This window comes from Necator americanus, chromosome III, assembly GCF_031761385.1.
Source record: "Necator americanus strain Aroian chromosome III, whole genome shotgun sequence".
Classification (NCBI taxonomy): Eukaryota; Metazoa; Nematoda; class Chromadorea; order Rhabditida; family Ancylostomatidae; genus Necator; species Necator americanus.
In genome coordinates this window covers 38,660,908-38,678,255 of record NC_087373.1, presented here as the reverse complement: position 1 = coordinate 38,678,255, position 17,348 = coordinate 38,660,908, and the positions used below count along the sequence as shown (strand labels likewise).

Here is a 17,348-nt window from a genome sequence, read left to right as displayed (position 1 = left end):
AACATTAAGTCAAGACGTGCGCTTATCTCCTCACGAATCTATTCTTTCTCACTTTGTGTATTTCAGAGACTTCATCATGTTAATTATTAAGGTCAGTGTGTTGCAATTGATTTTCTTCAGCACTATTTTTGTTTTGTTTTTTTTTTGCGAATTTGACTGTTTTCGGAGCATCTTTATGCGAAATCCAAAATTATTTTGGATGTTTTCCAAGACTTTTCATACTGAATGTGTTCCTGCCCGGGTTAGAAAGTGTCCTCTTAGGCGAAGAACTTTGAGTGGTCCTTCTATGTACTACAAATTCCGCTTCTTCGATCTTTTACCTATTAAACAGCACTCAAATTCATCTTCTTACATGTGTTGTTAAAGATAAAAATAATTCCTTCGGAAACTGCTAACTCTTGTTTTCTTTCCTCGTTGTTTACTTATTTTTTTGCTCTTTTATGGTTGTCAATTCGTAGTCAAATTTTATGAACGTGCTTTCAACCTTATCTTATTGAGGACTACAACTGTTCTGTGAATAAGAGGTTTCAGATGTCTTTCAATCGAATTTTTAAGAAGAGATCGGTCTTTCGGTACTTCACTGGTGCAGGAGTATTTTATTGTGTTGCACACACCATAGTTCGTCATATTGGGGAACTAGTGATCTGTTCTGGACCATCGATGTTTCCAACCATTTACGATGGGGATCTTGTTCTTGCTGAAAGACTAAGTGAGTCTTCTTCTCCATAATTGTCCTGAAGTTGTCAATATTAGTTGCAAATCAATACTAACTGCGTATTAGCTCCATATGGATCCAGTCGTGTTACGAAAACTTTCTCATACGTATGGCACTAAAATAGTATTAATCAAAATCGACCCTTAAAAGCAAATTACTTATTTTCATAATATTCTTGTGGCTAGCGCTTGACTCGAAGACAAACGACTATCTGTCTAGGCGTGAAAAATAGATTGGTGTCACTGAAAAGCACAGTGAAATGCCTTGGGGGATTCAGCTCTGCCAAATGAACTCTGGAGTTTTTACTGAATAAGTGTCGAATCGATATAGAATTTAGGTGTGACCTCTGGGAATATACATCGTGGTGATATTGTTGGCTGCCTGAGTCCACATGAACCAGATCAGTTACTCTGCAAAAGAGTGGTTGCCAAGGTTTGCATAAATATTATTTTACGCAGATGTGGCTAATATTACCGTAATATTCTATTCAAATCAATTCCTCCATTTCAAGCCTAATTCACTACTCTTGCTCTTAAACTGGTTTAAGTTACCTTCACGTTCGTTTTTTTTGATAAATCCTACCAGATTCGTATTGAGTTCTCCATAATCTTTCACCTTGCTTTAATGTCGTACAAAATAGCCATTGCTGACACTTATTCTGTTAAGATTCATTCAGCTAGTCTATCTTATTTCGTTAAACGCAGTGCATAATATTTTCCCAATTTAGGAGTCTGATCCTGTAAGTAGTGACCTATTGCCTAATCACCGAGTTCCACGAGGGCACGTTTTTCTGCAAGGGGATAACTATTCAGCTTCGACAGATTCTCGACATTTTGGACCAGTTCCGGCTGGACTAGTTCAGATCAGACTCAGCCTACGAATATGGCCTATCTCCAGGTGCTTCTTGACCTTCAGATCTTCGTATCAAATTTTCTTTGTTCACTTCTCCGTTTGTAAATATTAGTTCCTGGGATTTCAAACCCAAGCTTTTTATATTTAAAACATTCCTGATTTGGACTATTCAGATTTATTTAGATTTGGATGGCTGTCAAACCATTGGTTTTGGGAGTCGGAAGAGGACATGAAACGTAATTCAAATGATCATACTCAGTCCTCGAGATTTTATCCACGCAGCTGACGAGTACTCGCTCATCAGATACGTATATAGTACTAGTAAAAAAGCTGTAGCATATCACTATCGATAGTTCTATTCTTTCAAATGCCACCTAACTTATTACGGGTCTGTATCTTATATTTCCTTGTATTTTCTTTAGTCGTGTATCAAATGGTGCTACCTCGTACGTACCATGCAGGATGCTCATTTCAAGTCTGTCATTTGCTTCGAATCCTTCTCGATAAATCTTCGAAATCCCTTTTTCTGTCGCTATAGCGATCGTTTCGAACGAGTTCCTATTTTGCTAAGCTAGACAAAGATGATTTTGTTTCATGTTTTGTGCGTTTGGCTCAGATTTCTATTTACATCCCTTTGTCATCCTCATTCTGTCGTTGCTCAATTTGTCTTCGAACAATGGTCCTTTTTTATTGCGAAAGGTGATTGCAGGTTGAAGGAACTACAATTTGGGCATCAATTTGCCTGACACGATGGCCGTGAATGGCGTTTACATCGTGTTGGGGGAGGCGAACACTGTGATTGCGTTGCTAAACAAGGCCAGGAGGTGAGTTCTTTCATTATTATTTTTAATTACTTATTATTATATTATATTATATACTTATTATATTACATATTTTTATCATTATATTATATTATATTATGTTATTATACTATTATTTATTATCATTATTTTCTTTAATTATTATTTTTTTCGAATCATCTTACTCCTTTGATGCTCCATACCCATCAACTTTAATGTATCGGTTTGCAAATCCCGGACAATGTTTCGCGGTGCTATTTTTTTGAAATTTATCTCTACCTTACTTTATATATTAATCCTCCATGGTACCAGCCCTTGACTGCGTATAATCCTAAAGTGATCTTTTCCAGGCAATATCAGCTTTCACATCAACCCCCCTCCCTTGAAGATACGGAACCGCTTCTGCGAAATTTCGCGGACTTGAAGGAAGTTCTCAATGAGGTGATTGAAATTCATTATTACATTCTTATACTATATATTATGTTTGTTATTATATTTAAATTATTATTTCTACTATAATTTACTTGGTAATTCATTTTTTTTTTATGTTGGGAGGGTGTTTAGGTGGCTGACTTGGGTGACATGAATCCGTTAACTTATTTGTCACCTTTCCTGGATGTGATAAAAGCGCAAAATACAAATGGACCTATAACGGAAGCTGCGCTGTCATCCGTGGCCAAGTTTTTGAGCTACGGGTTGATTGACGCTAACAGGTAAGTTATTACAGTAGTTTCGGGTCGTTTCGATTCCTTTGAAGTTTTCTTGTAAAGGCCTTACTAATTTGTTTGCGAACGCCATTCTATTTTAGTATAAAAGCTTCGAATGCTGTCGAATCGATTGCCTATGCAGTTGTCCACACGAAATTCATCGGCGGCAAAAGTAGTGGCAGCGACGAATGTGTGCTTTTCAAAATACTGCTTGTACGTTTCATACTCGATTTGTGGTCTATATAATGCTCACTATTGACTTACATCCCTCACCGTCTCATCACCTTTAGGTGCTGAGATCCTTGCTCCTATCCCCACCAGGGGCTCAATTATCCAATGAAGCGGTGTGTGATATGATGCAGTCATGTTTTCGGATAGTTTTCGAACAACACCTCTCACCGTTGCTGAGAAAAGCCGCGGAAGCGACTCTAAGCGATATGACGCAGTTGATTTTCACCCGATTGCCGACTTTTCATGAAGATGCTAGGCATCCGTATATTAGAAAATTGGTGAGTGTTACTTGGTTACGTGTAATTTGATCTTAATCTGGTTGCGAACGTATAAAAAAATTGTTATCACATTTCCGAATACTTCCAACTGATTCTCGCATAACGAAGTATCTAGTGCCTTCGGTTTATGTCTAATTTTTCTCAGGTAATGAACACAAAAGGAGAAAAACGTCGGAGGCGACGCAGGAAAACTGAATCTGGAGCAGAAAGCGAAAAGGTATCCGTACAGTTACTAAGATTGTTACCTTGGTTTGATATAGTTGGAAACTAGTCTCATTAAGGATGATATTGAGGTGGTTCAGCCTGCAGCAGTTCCGAAAATTCCTCATGTTCCCGGCGATCTGCCTTCCATAGATTCAACGGAAAATTTGATTACTAACGAGACAACGCCACTTGTGAAGAATGAGGGAGATGCTGCTAGTTTAGGTAGAGATCCTACGTTGGCTTTTTTTTCTCTCGATTCATCACTTTATTCTGTTTTTTATCCTGCTCAAACTTTTTTTGGAGTCATTTTGGATATTTGGAGTTGTGTTTCTTTATTATTTTATTTGTATGGTTTTGAAGAACAATTCCCGAAAATGAATGTTGACAATGCAAAAAATTACAAAATTATTGACTTACCGCTACCGCTGTATTTTGACTGTAAGATTAATAATTCACGAAAAACTCATAGACATGGGTCACTTACTTGTTCTTTCTCTATTCAACGTGCTTTGTCTCAAATCTCAGAAAAGAATGACTTCAGGCACCTTATATCCTTATATATAGACATAAATCCTGCATCGGGCCAACTTATTTGTTAGATCAGTTACTTCTGAAATCTCTTCAAAACCAGTTTCGCCCCCACGAAAAGTCGTTTAAATGGTTTTAATTATCTCTATGCTATATGTCTCACTTCATTCTTTCTTAATTTTTTTCTTTCTTAATATTCCAGTTTTTATCGTAAAGCGTCATTTTCCTTGACGTCTAAATTTTAGGATATGACATGGTTCTAACCACTGATCCTCCATGCGATTGTGTAACAGCCCCGGATATGCCACCTCCTCAAGTAAAACTTGTGGAGCCAATAGATCGAGCTGAGGAGAAAGCCGTCGAAGCAGACAGCGAAGGAGAGGACGATGCACTGGAGACGAAAGAGGTACGATTTGTACTTTCAGAAATGTCCCCAATTTCATTGGAAATAATTTCTGGATTTACAGCCGCCTATGGTAAGGCAGCAAAATACTTCTGCCAAAGATCCGTTGCCAGAGGAAACAGAAGAAGACAACGTCGAACAAGTTGGGAATGCGGTCCAGTTGCCATATGGCTTACCATGTTGTAGAGAATTGCTCAGGTATCTATTTCATAGCTTCTTATAGTTCAATTCTATTCACAATTTTATGCCTGCTGAGATTTTTTGTTCCTTAATTCAGAACTCCGCTTTTTCTAATGGTTCCCAAATCTAGAACTCCACTTTTTTCAGATTTCTTATTGCTCTCTCGAATCCACTAGATCGTCAAAATACTGAATCTATGGTTGTTCTCGGTTTGAATCTGCTCACTGTGGCTTTGGAGGTGAGCGGAGACCATTCATCAGTTTTTTTTTTTTGGCTGATTGCTGTTTACTGGTATTGCAATTTATTTTCCTTCTTGTATTCTACAGTTCTTTTCAGGCAGCAGCCGATCACCTTATGAATTATTCGTTTCTGATGCCACTTATTAGGGATAATCTATGTAGGTCGTTGCTACAGGCGAGTTGATTTCTATCGTATTATATCAATTTGTTATATAACAGTTTCTCACAAATTTTTCTTAAAAATTTAATATTGAAAGTGCAACAAGAAATTAATCATTTATGCGGATTGAAATGAATAAATGCGAATGCAAAATTGAAATCAAGCACAAATTCTACAAACGTATTTAACAACCTAGTAATATGGCAATCATCATGGTATTACTTCAAATACTGTTAAATACATTGATTAAATTTCAGCTTTTGGATACGGAGAAACTACCAGTATTGGCAGCAACGAATCGTGCATGTTTCCTCTTATTCGAATCCATGCGTAGTCAGTTGAAATTACAGCTGGAGGCGTATTTTCACAAATTAAAGGGCATTGTTATGAATGACCAGGTAAAGTCAACTTTTGGATCCCCTAATCAAATGATATATGGATATATTACTTAATGGATTTGTTCAGCGTACAACAAGTTACGAGCAGAAAGAAATGGCTTTAGAATCAATTGTACAACTGTGGCGAATTCCGGGATTAGTCACGGAATTGTACTTGAACTACGATTGTGATCTTTACTGCAGGTTTGCTGGGTTTTTTTTTCGAAACCAGTTGGGGGCATGGAATTAAGGATTCTATCACTCCATGTGCATTGTTTGATTAACAGTCCGGTCAAAATTGCCTGACTTGTGGTGTAACTAGTTGGAGTTAGGAGCTAAGCGAGGAACCAGCGCGCTTTTTTTGCCACAACCATCCACGCAATTGCAACCCAAGCCAGGTCGTTTTGACCCGATAAAATATTAATATTTATTTGACTGTTCATTAGCTACTATTTGATGCAATTCTGTAGTACTATTTTGAAGATGCTGTTCGTTTCATTATCCTTTATGATTAACCTACCTTTTTGCAGCAACATCTTCGAAGAACTGACCAAACTCCTTGTGGAAAACGCATTTCCATTGTCCGGACTACATGCCCACTCGTTAATTTCTTTGGATGCTTTGCTCGTCGTCATCGACACAATAGATCAGAACTGTGTATGTCGTCAGGCGGCATTGATAGCGCCATCTGTGGGCTCAGAGTGAGTTATAGGTTTTAATACAGTATTATAGTCGTCTGCTGATCGGTCGACAATTTGATTGTTTGAGCCAAATAGAATATTCCATAGATCTACATTACGTGCTTTAAAGGTGTTGTTTCACGAAATTTTCGATGGTGATATCTATCAGGAGTAGATAGTAGTAGGGGTATAGTTCACGAGTTTAAGAGGAATCACGACCAGTGCTTCCTAGCAATACAGGAAATATGGTGTAAAACAGCTTTATGTGATCCCGTCCTCCCTACGACGTAACTTCTTGTGGAATGAAGGCAATCCGCACCGCGTCTGTGATTGTTTGGGTGAGGCAGTTTGTCCTGCTTGTTGGAGTTAATTCGATCACGATCACTTAACGATGACGGAGTTTCCCATCGTTCAATCGTGCAATAACTTACGTCTTTGGGAGAGGAAAACACCTAAGACCGCTATGAGGCGTTTTGATGGATTGTTGGGAAGAATTGAGCGTAATCCTTTTCATGCTAGCGAACTTCTGAATTCCGCTACTCCTATCTACTCGTGCAGGCATCCTAACATCGAAAATTCCTGATAAATTTCTCCATATCCGGCTAACATATATAAGACTCCTGTAATGGATCTATAGTTGAAAAATAACCGTCACCTTACTTTTGTTTTAAAAGTAGTGGAGCTTCGATACATTCCTAGAATGAACTATTTCGATGTGGTGTCTCCAGAAAATTGCCTTCTCGATAGGAGAACATTGCTTTGTGCATAAAATAGGAGGTTCAGAGTCAATCAATGGGACGTAAATCTAGGTATTTGGGGATTTATATGAAATGGAACCTAGTAGAGATCAGGAATAGTTCAAACAAAGCGTTTTGGTTACCTTATAATAAGTCTCAGGGCGGGTGTGGTGTAGCGGTTAGAGGTTCTGCTTCCTGCACGATCGATCGGAGGTTCGAATCCGCCCTAGTGCTCACCAAGCCTTTCATCCCTCCGGAGTCGATAAATTGGTACCAGACTTGTCTGGGAGGATAAAAGCACTGACTTGACACATCGGCTAGCCATCGCAAGTCATTGTATAGGCCAGATACACGTTCGTAAACCTCAAACGATTCTGAACTGAAGTGAACATGGGGGCGCATCCCAAGCGGATTGATTAACGCCAAAAACTTTATCCTTTATCCCTTGTAATAAGTCTCGCATCTTTTTTTTATTTTACGATCATGCTTTTTTTTGAAAAAAAAACTACCTTAGAAGACATATATACTTCATTCTTTATCCATGAGAAATGTTTGTTTTTCCAGGTCCAAAACAGCTTCCGCGTTAAACTTTCCTGTTCTCAGCGGATTTCAAATTGGCCAACGCATATTGGCTAGTGGAAGCGATCTAAGCAATAGTTCACCAGAAAGAGGTTAGTTCTTCTAACTGTGACTGATTACCTTTGTAGATTGTAAATAAAATCGTCTTTCAGATATCCCCGAGAATGTGTCCTCGAAGCCACTTATGCCAAGCGCGAATCGTCACGCTCCTTCACATAGTTTGCCGTCAATGGAACAGGTACAATAATTTGTCTTATTATTCTACATCCTTATGCGTAATGCATATAATGGACGAATCAGAATGAACGGAATGGCTCTCAAATAATTATAGTTTTATCTGGAGCGTTTGTTATAGGTGCACTATCAAATGGTCCTTTGTTGCTTCTCTCACCTTGTTGATTGGCTGCAGAAAATTTTGTCATATTGTCAATTTTGGGGGTTTTTTTTTTGGGGGTATTCTAAACTTCTCAAGAATCTAGGAAAACTCTGTAGGAATCCTCTTTGTTTTCAGATTATTGATCAAAAGAAGAGGAAAAAAATAATTGCTGATGGTACTGAGCTCTTCAATCAAAGTCCTAAGAAGGGTAAGTTGCTAATCAAAAATCTCTTCTATTGATATTTTGTATTCACGGAGATGGATTCGGACTAATTTATTCAAAGGAATCCCTTTATGGAGTTATTTATATAATTTTTGTTTTATTGTGAATACTATGAATATTATGTTGTATCTCATCATTTCTGCAGGGATAGAATTTTTGCGCGAGAAGGGATTGTTGGGCGCTGATGCAGCTAGTGTAGTTCACTGGCTCAGAACAAATCCACAGTTGGACAAGAAGAAGATTGCCGATTACATTTGCAGTAGGAAGCATGTTGAGGTAAACTGGCGCAGTTTTTACTCCGTTAGCCACTTTAAAAGCTCTTTCTGATATTTACGACTTGTATTCAAATTGGTTTTGATTCGGGCCTCAGTTTTGCTTGAAAGCAGATATCAATTTCATTATCCAGATATCTATTTGGTTCATATCCAGGTGTTGGAAGCGTTTGTGCGTTCATTTCCATTCGAAAACACTCGGCTGGATGATGCGCTGAGAATGTTTTTGGAAACATTCCGATTACCTGGGGAAGCAGCGGAAATTAGCATGGTTATGCAACATTTTTCTGGTACGGTTATGTCGATTTGTTGTGTTTAGTATGAAAAATGTTTTTTATTCGTAACCAATTCAGAAATATATTGGTAAATTTTTTCCTCGTTAAGACCAATGGTACAAAGCTAACAACGAACCGTTCAACCATGCAGATGCGGCTTTCACGTTATCGTATGCGATTATAATGCTGAACACTGATCAGCACAACCCACAGGTATTTTTTTCTGGCAGCACCATTCCCTTGTGGATTTCCTAAATTATTCTCTTAGGTGCGACGAAACCAACCACCAATGACAGTTGATTGTTTCAAAAGGAATCTGTCCGGTACGAACGGTGGATCGGATTTTGATCCAGATATGCTGATGACAATGTATAACGCTATTAAATCTGAAGAAATTGTCATGCCTGCTGAACAGACAGGACTAGTCAAAGAGAATTATTTGTGGAAGGTAAGAGCTTTTAGGTCTTTTACGGATAAGCCATCTTTTAAGGGTCGCTTGCACGTCGTTTTAGGTGTTACTACGACGAGGCGAATCCTCCGAGGGTCATTTTGAGCACGCCCCTACAGGGTGGAATGACCACGACTTGTTCTCGATCACGTGGGGACCAGCTGTCGCAGCGTTGACCTATGTGTTTGATAAATCAGAGAATGACGTCATCTTACAGGTACTGCTGCATTCCACAGAGTTTAGGTACTTTATTGTTGTAGCAGAATTTGAGAGAGGAAACATAATGCATCCGTTTTTATTTTTAATAACATTTCCGTTGTTTAGGCGAGAAGGACAATTGTCTATTGACCTTAAGAGCCGAAATGCTCATTTGTGGTATGTTTAATTATGTTTTTGTTTACATTTTTTGTTTTCCAGAAAGCACTTAATGGTTTCCGCAAATGTGCATCGATTGCTGCTCATTATGGCATGAAGGACGTGTTTGATAATTTAGTGATTCACCTATGCAAGTTTAGCACATTGATGGGGAATTCGGAAGGTGTGAATTGTCCAAAAATATACTGTCATTCAAGGATGAATTTCCACGTAGAAAATATTATCCTTATAGGCCACGGAGACGACAATTTGGAAATTCAGCGGCAACGAAGTTTGAATGAGAATGTACCTAGCTATCAACATGAAAGAATTTCCGTAGCATTTGGAGAGAACAAGAAAGCACAAATGGCAACGCGTACAATGTTCCAGTTGGTGCATGCAAATGGAGACATCCTAAGAGAGGTTTGACTCAGATAATAGCCTAAAATAAACTTTAACTATGTTGAAGTTATTCAGGGTTGGCGGAATATGCTGGACTGCCTCCTACAATTGTTCCGCGCACGACTTCTTCCCTCTGAATTGACTGAAGTCGATGATTTCGTAGATGAAAAAGGATGGGTGTCGTTAATAAGGGATCATACAGTGTGAGTATTCCAAAAATATTAATTTTCAACAATGAGGATCCGTGATAGATGCGGAGAAGTATGTGTGTAAAAATTTCACATCTTTGTTTCATAAATTGACGAAAAAAAAAACCAAAAATCGACTCGTCGAATAGAATGAAATTATTCAGTTATTTCAATTCATACATTCAACTTTTTCGATCAATGTAGGTAGTTTACTTGCATTAATCAGGATAATTTTCGAGGTTATAGGGATCCTCAGCCCGTACGAAGTGAATCAGGACTGTTGTCCTGGTTTGGTCTCGGTGGTGGTACAAGTGAGGGTGAGCGAAAAAAGTTGACGCCGGAGCAGCAGAACGCCATAAAGGTCAGTAAAGCAAAGTTAATTAATCTTTCATTTTTATGCTTAATCTTTGTTTCTCTTCGATCATGTTTTTCATTTTTCAGTTGGCACAAACTGTCATAGCAGAATGTCGTCCAGCTCAGTTGTTCAACGATAGCAAGTATTTGACTAGTACAGCACTCTCGGAGCTCCTCAGCGCTCTGATTCATGCAAGTCAAGCGGTAGTTGAACAAACGGATTCTCATAAGCCGGTTAGTTTTATCATTATCTCGGCAAAATGTCGTATTTTAACTAAATAATTGAAATTATGCACTTCTATCGTGCTGTGTATCACGCTTCATAGTTGATGCTCTTCCGTAGACCACCTAATTATCGTTCTGCGTATACAGATAGAATTTACGATTTTCTCTCCGGTTAATTTTGTTGGGCAGCCTAATATTTCTTCTACAAGAACTTATTTTTCTGCAGGGTTCACCTTTGAATGGAGAGAACGAAGATGCATTGGTATTCTATCTTGAGCTCATAGTTACGATTTGTTTAGAAAACAAGGTAGGAATTATTTTGCTGTTCTCCTCTTTTTTTCAGGATACGTTAGCGTTAGCGGATTCTTTTTCCATTGAAGTAATATGAGCCTTCTTTTAGGATCGTCTTTCAATAATATGGCCAACAGTACGACGACATCTGGAATGGTTGCTTTCAACAAGATTTGGAAGAAGTCCTGTAAGTATTTGGTATTCTTTTCATCGATATCGTCCTTTATTATGTAAATCAAGGCTTGTCTCTGCTTTAGGTACTTGTGGAGCGAGCTGTGGTTGGTTTGCTGCGAATCGCAAACAGGAACCTGTTCCGAGATAACACTGTCGCTGATGACGTACTTCAGTCGCTCTCTCTTCTACTGGTCAGAAACTTTTCTATCATTTCCCTTTTTGTGCTATTGTTAATTGTTTTTGTAGCGCCTTTCACCGAAAGCAATGTTTGTGTTCTCTCGCCAAATTTCTTTTGGTCTGCACGAGCTTATACGAGCCAACGCAGCAAATGTGCATCGTCGAGAACATTGGGCAGTGTTATTTGCTTTACTGGAAGCAGCGGGTGCGGCCGCTTTACCGGAAGATGTGCAGGTATGAGTTGATATCACCTATTTCTCGAGGATATCACCTATTTCTCTCCTAGTATGGTTTCTAGTTTTCCGTACAATCTATAAAGTTTGCTTTCCAGCTAGAAAATTCACCCACTGGTGACCGTCAGGCTTTCTCTGACGGAGAAACTATGTCGGTTCGTCCATCAACTGATGATCGAGGCTACACTTCAGATGATCCGAACAGAATAGCTGGTAATATTCTAATCTGGCTGGTTGTAAATCACATTTATAGTAATTAGTCCATTTGACTTTTACTAAAAGGCGAGATAACTGAGATTTTGAATCTCTATCATACCCAAAAAATCTCTCCTTCAGCAGAAACGACGAACAAGATGTCAGCTGGTGGAGCAAATGCAGACAGTACTGCTTCTCTAAACCAAAGCAGAGAATGGATTCATTTGGACCACAAAGATGCTCGTAAAGCAACGGAAGATGCGCTGAGATCCTTAGGTGGGAACGCAGCGCGCGCATGTGGCTTTTCTCGTGGTTCACTCGTTTTGAGAACAAATCTCGGAAGACATGAGCCAGCAGCGTTTTTGAAGGTTCGTGCCTTAGAAATTACTTTCCTGCCATTTTTATTGAAGTATCTAATTGAAAAGACATATTGGTGCTAGTAAGGAAAAATTTTAATTCTAGGTGTGTGACACTTTATCGTTTTTGCTGCGAGACGCAATTCATGTTACACCGGATAATTTTGAATCGTGTGTTCAATGTTTAAGGACAATGGTAGAAGCCAGTTTGGATGGAGGGAGGTAAGTCGGAGATTTTAAGTTTGTAGTGAATAGACCGATGATTGGGAAGCAGAAAAATTATTGGTTTTTGATGTCCTTGTGCCCTTTTTGTCACACAGTGGCGATATTTGGTAACATATCTAAAACAAATTGCGGAGGACCAATGTTAGTTTTGAGAGATAGTAAGGATTAAGCATAGGATTAAATCCAAACATTACTTATGTTGTTTCATGCTAACGTGGACATTCATTCAAATCTTAAGGTATGCTGCCGGTCCTTTAAGCGGTGACGCTCAAAATCGACTGCGAAGTCTTGCTGATGATCGTGTGAAACGAGCGAAAACAGTGAAGAGTGGAAAGGTTTGATTTTTTTTTGAGTTAGCTGTATCTTTCACTTATTTGACCGCTTTCTAAGGAAATTACTCCTTTTATGTGTTAATTATCTTCAATAAACTCCTGCGGACTTTTTTTTTGTCGACTTTATCTGCTTCTTCTTGGTTTTTTTTTTGTGTTTCATAAATAATTACAGTGCGATTTTCCGGGTGTTCGTTGCTCCCAGAAGTATTTTATTGTTTAGAAGGAACTGTCTACTGATGTGGCCGACGAAGAGAGCGAGTTACGGCGAGAAGAGCAACAATTAACAGCGAGCTACCAGCAGGTATGTCTATGTTCGGATCGATGGTTAGGAAAGATATCGTAATTATCTGGACTTTAAATTTCCAGGTCTCATTGCAACTCCTAGATCTTTGTTCTACTCTTCATAACCTTGCCCCTGGTATACTTGCTCAATGGGCAAAAACTCAAACAGACGTAGGTTTTCTAGGATGGAGTAAAACTTATCAGTGGTTTGTGGTAATAATTTGGTTATGTTGACCCTGATACTATTTATAGGTGGATGCATCGGTGGCTTTTGTGTGGCGAACGGTCTGGCGGCCACTATTACAGGCAATAGCTAGACTTGGATGCGATTGTAGACGACTTGTAAGAGCAGCGGCCTTGACACATCTACAAGTTCGTAGTGTTTTAAATTTATTATTGACTACATGTATTAAATATGATAACTGTGCTTGAGGCAACTGGATTTATCTGGATTTGGTTCTTTTCTTTCCTGCGCAGTTTATTCCTTCAATAGATTATTGAAAGAGTGAAATTTTTTTGTTGCAGCGAGCATTCCTTCCAACCAATATGATTAATCTTGGCGCTTCGGAATGGGAATCGTGCTTTGGCGAGGTAGCTGCGGTCTTTTTTCTTTCTAAATTCATTCCCATTCATTTACTCAGTCGTTTCTGATTGTATTCGCTGATTGGTTAAGGTGCTTTTTCCGCTTTTGGGCAAGCTATTGGATGTCTTCTCAGCGATGGACCCAATTGGAATGGAAGACACGAGGGTGCGGGCGATGCAAATAGTTGCAAAAACATTACTGAATCATCTTACGTGAGCAATTTGATCGTTTCTAAATTCGCCCTGCTAAGTTGCAATAGGTAAGAAGGTACACGCCTTAAACAAATATTGTTAAGGGCTCTTTCCACCCTACCATCATTTCCAAGTCTGTGGTTACGATTACTGGATTTCATGGAGAATTACTTAAGAGTAGACAGCTGCGGCAATCTGAATGAGGTATTGTTTTTGAACTAATTAATCATCTAAATTAAAAAAAAAATGGTTTAATTCTGTTGGTTTTTGCAGGCGGTGCCAGAATCCCTCAAGAATATGCTTCTTGTGATGGCAAGCACTGGTCTTTTTGCATCCATCCCAGGCTTGCATCAAATGACCGTTAATAGAATGGGAAATGTTCTCCCGCAGCTAATTCGCGATACGCTTCCTGCGACTCCGCCTCCGATGCAGCCGTGAGTGATTTTTTTTAGTGAGGAATTTAAGATTGTTTTGATTGTGTATTTGAAGTAGTATCTCACGGGTGAGTAACGAATTCCAGAGCGTTGTAGATAAATATATTATTTAACTGTTTTGATTTCACAGCTCACTTGGCTATCTATTTTGGATTTCATTTTGAGATCTCAAGATGCGCTCTCTTTTGTAGAGGAGATAACAAGGCTGCATTTTCCGGATGTTGGTTAGACAATGTGGTGCTTAACTTAGCCGCTGTTTCGCCTTAGACTGCATTCCGTGCACCCAGAGGAAATCGTATCCGACATTCGTCGGCAAACTGAAGTGTGCAATGTGCATTTGAGATCCACGAGGATTTTTGGATCTTTTAAAAGCGTTATGTGTGTTTATAATGCCATGCCTATATTTGAGCATAGCATGTCTTTAAATAGAAAGGTCTCCAACAATCGCGAGAAGCAGTGCTTTTGCGGAAATTAAGGGGTATTTTTCTGGAAATGAAGACTGCCCTTTTCAAATCTGTGGTACGATTATGCTTAGGGCTTGGATGAAGTGCCTTTTTTTCAGGAAATTGCAGATTTACGCTCTTGCAGTTGTGGAAGTGTGATATTTTTGGAAATTTAGAATGAGCATTTATTAGACGGGAATTTAACGAACTTCAAACGTATTTCAGAGTTCATCCGGAACCAGCATCGTTGACTTCAGTTGCGTCTGCTGGCCGAGTCGGGGGAGCGCGTGTTCAGATTGCACCTGCAATTCCTTCCTCGACTGAGGTGATTTTTTCCAAACGTAATCCAGGAAAAGCATAATAAAATCCTTTTAATCTGCGTTTTGCCACTTGAATGACTTGTAGGAGTCATCGCCGTTAATGACGTCACCTCCTCTAGTAACGCCTACCCCAGAACCAACGCCCTCATCGACTGTTCAACCTCCTCCGAGAAAGAGTCCTGCTCTTTCAAGCGAACAAACGTCTGTTCCTGCCACAGCTCCTGTAAATATACCATTGGTATGTAAATTTGTTACGTTTTCATGGTGATCTTTCTTGCAGTAGAAATACCGTTGCTCAACAAATCTATTACTATGTTCTTTCGTTGCTTTACTTTAACATTACACCCTCCTGCTTCATCATGAAACTCTTTTAGACCGAAGTGGTTGTGTATTCTGGCGCAGCATCACCGGCTTCAGTTCCTTCTCCTGTTGCCGAATCACCGCCATGCAGCACTGCCTCCCAGTTTAGCATGATGTCATCGGGCGGAGAAGCTGGATCCCCTCCGCAAGCATCTGCTACCGTACGTAGTTTCCATGCTGCGACATGGAAGACATTTACTTGCATTGCATAGTTAAGGTTCCTCCGTCATATCAAGCTCAAACTGCGCAACAACCTGAGATGCAGAATCCAGCATATCAACAACTGTTGCTGCATCATCAACAACAACAACAACAGCAGCAGCAACAACAACAACAACAACGCCAGTTACAACAACATCATCATCAACAACAGCCAACGTCAACGATGACACCGCCACCGGCACTAGCACCTGTACCCCAAACGCAGCACGCTCAACAACAACAGTATCAACAGTATGCAAACTACGCAGCAAATTATCATCCAACAGCGGCTGCAACATACGCACATCATCAGCAATATTTACAACAACAACATCAACAATACATGCCACAAGCGGATCTAGGAAGAGCGTTTGCCACACATGGTGAGTACTACGGTTAATTTCATCATTGTTTCAACAGACATGCAATATTTCCTACCACTTTACGGTAATAATGAGATTAAAAAAGCCGAAGATGCTGTGGTTAGTTCATTCGCTTTCTTTCGCCGTTTTAATACGTTTTTGACCACGTACTCTCATCACAGTCAAAAGGTAAAGTTCCTGTCGAAGGAATCACCCACAGCAAATGTCACGCATATTTTTTTGTTGATTACAAATGCTTCACATGCGATATTTCTTCTACTGTAGAGGTAAAACACATGATGATGCAGAAATTTTTGCTAATTTATCATGGTATGACGTAGAAAAACCCGCTTTCTTCGCGGCTTTAAGTCACATTTGCCATAGGTTCTCATTTTCGAAATGATGTGTTAATTGCGCCCATTTCCAGTGCCACCTCAATATCCGCAACAGTCAGCCGTCCATTTTCAACAGGTACTTGTTTTTTTTAACCATGTGCTCTAGAGATGGTAAAATCTTCGTTTTTCAGTACTCCGTAACAAATCCGCTACCAATGCCATCAGTACCATTAGTAACATCACCGCACAGCGCCTTCACTCAAGTGACGGACTCGGTAGGGAAAGAGGTCTGAGGTTTTTTTTTCTAAATGAAATGTACTGTTCTTTGTTCTACAACAAATTCTGTTGATTCGTGTTTTGATAGAGGTAGACTTCGTGCAGCGTTTTCTGGGATTAGTGGAAAACTTTTTCGCAGTCAAAAAAAAAAATCAGATCTATTTTTTAAGATCCAGATCTTATCATTAGTCGATGGTGTTTAATTAGGTGACCACATAATTACAAATATTTTTACGAAATTGAGGGTTTCTTGACTGAAACATTTTAGTTTATATGAATTACCACATGTTCCCTTTCCCTGCTTGAGACTTACATTAACACGTTGGTTACAGAGAGAAAGGTGCGTATACACCAACGTTTTTGCCAGCTTACTTACTGATGGAAAGAGAATGCTTACAGAGAATACCAATAGAAATATTTTTCGAAAAGAAGGAAAAAAATTTCTAGAAGTGGGTTGGGTGGAACTTCCTAATATGGATTTTAGATAGAATTCTTATACTTGTCCTCGATTGTGGACTCATCTTATGGAAATCAATCATAAATCTCTTTCTGTCGTATTGCAGATGCAACAATCGGCTTACGTCCCTACGCACCACCACTCATCTTACCACTCGACACCTCAACTTCCTCAGGAAAGGCCGTAGACGGTGTTCATTGGATAGCAAATCATTTTGGATCACTAATTTATCTAAGTAATTACTTTAACTTCGAATTCTGAGTGAAGTCCAATTATGTGTCAGCAGTTTTTATGTCTATTTAAAGTTAACTTCAGATAAGATTTCTTCAGATTC

At 39.2% G+C, this 17,348-nt stretch overlaps 2 protein-coding genes across 3 annotated transcripts; both read left to right on the top strand.

The window, feature by feature from the left end:
* Window positions 1-531: 531 nt before the first annotated feature.
* On the top strand, window positions 532-1,853 carry RB195_012296 (uncharacterized protein; the record flags this gene model as incomplete). Its single annotated transcript, XM_013434975.2, has 4 exons — window positions 532-709; window positions 1,053-1,147; window positions 1,443-1,612; window positions 1,751-1,853. 4 exons carry the CDS (start codon window positions 532-534, stop codon window positions 1,851-1,853), a joined length of 546 nt encoding a protein of 181 aa, XP_013290429.2.
* A 464-nt stretch (window positions 1,854-2,317) lies between these two features.
* RB195_012295 (uncharacterized protein) lies at window positions 2,318-17,201 on the top strand (the record flags this gene model as incomplete). 2 transcript variants are annotated; one of them, XM_064194088.1, is made up of 49 exons in its annotated part: window positions 2,318-2,391; window positions 2,718-2,808; window positions 2,932-3,080; window positions 3,176-3,287; window positions 3,365-3,583; window positions 3,729-3,800; window positions 3,886-4,009; window positions 4,561-4,721; window positions 4,783-4,916; window positions 5,046-5,136; window positions 5,235-5,312; window positions 5,555-5,695; window positions 5,763-5,878; window positions 6,205-6,375; window positions 7,656-7,762; window positions 7,823-7,908; window positions 8,182-8,254; window positions 8,415-8,545; window positions 8,699-8,831; window positions 8,926-9,029; window positions 9,085-9,264; window positions 9,329-9,481; window positions 9,682-9,802; window positions 9,872-10,041; window positions 10,096-10,223; window positions 10,455-10,569; window positions 10,650-10,796; window positions 11,014-11,094; window positions 11,188-11,265; window positions 11,336-11,443; window positions 11,499-11,663; window positions 11,761-11,875; window positions 11,999-12,225; window positions 12,320-12,435; window positions 12,677-12,773; window positions 12,991-13,071; window positions 13,137-13,223; window positions 13,305-13,424; window positions 13,578-13,643; window positions 13,726-13,847; window positions 13,931-14,030; window positions 14,100-14,260; window positions 14,929-15,028; window positions 15,109-15,261; window positions 15,398-15,544; window positions 15,601-15,967; window positions 16,374-16,417; window positions 16,473-16,568; window positions 17,121-17,201. In XM_064194088.1, the coding sequence occupies 49 exons, from the start codon at window positions 2,318-2,320 to the stop codon at window positions 17,199-17,201; spliced, it is 6,093 nt and encodes a 2,030-aa protein (XP_064051671.1). The 2 variants fall into 2 exon arrangements, with proteins under 2 accessions (XP_064051671.1, XP_064051672.1); XM_064194089.1 differs by having other exon boundaries at window positions 3,865-4,009.
* Window positions 17,202-17,348: the final 147 nt, after the last annotated feature.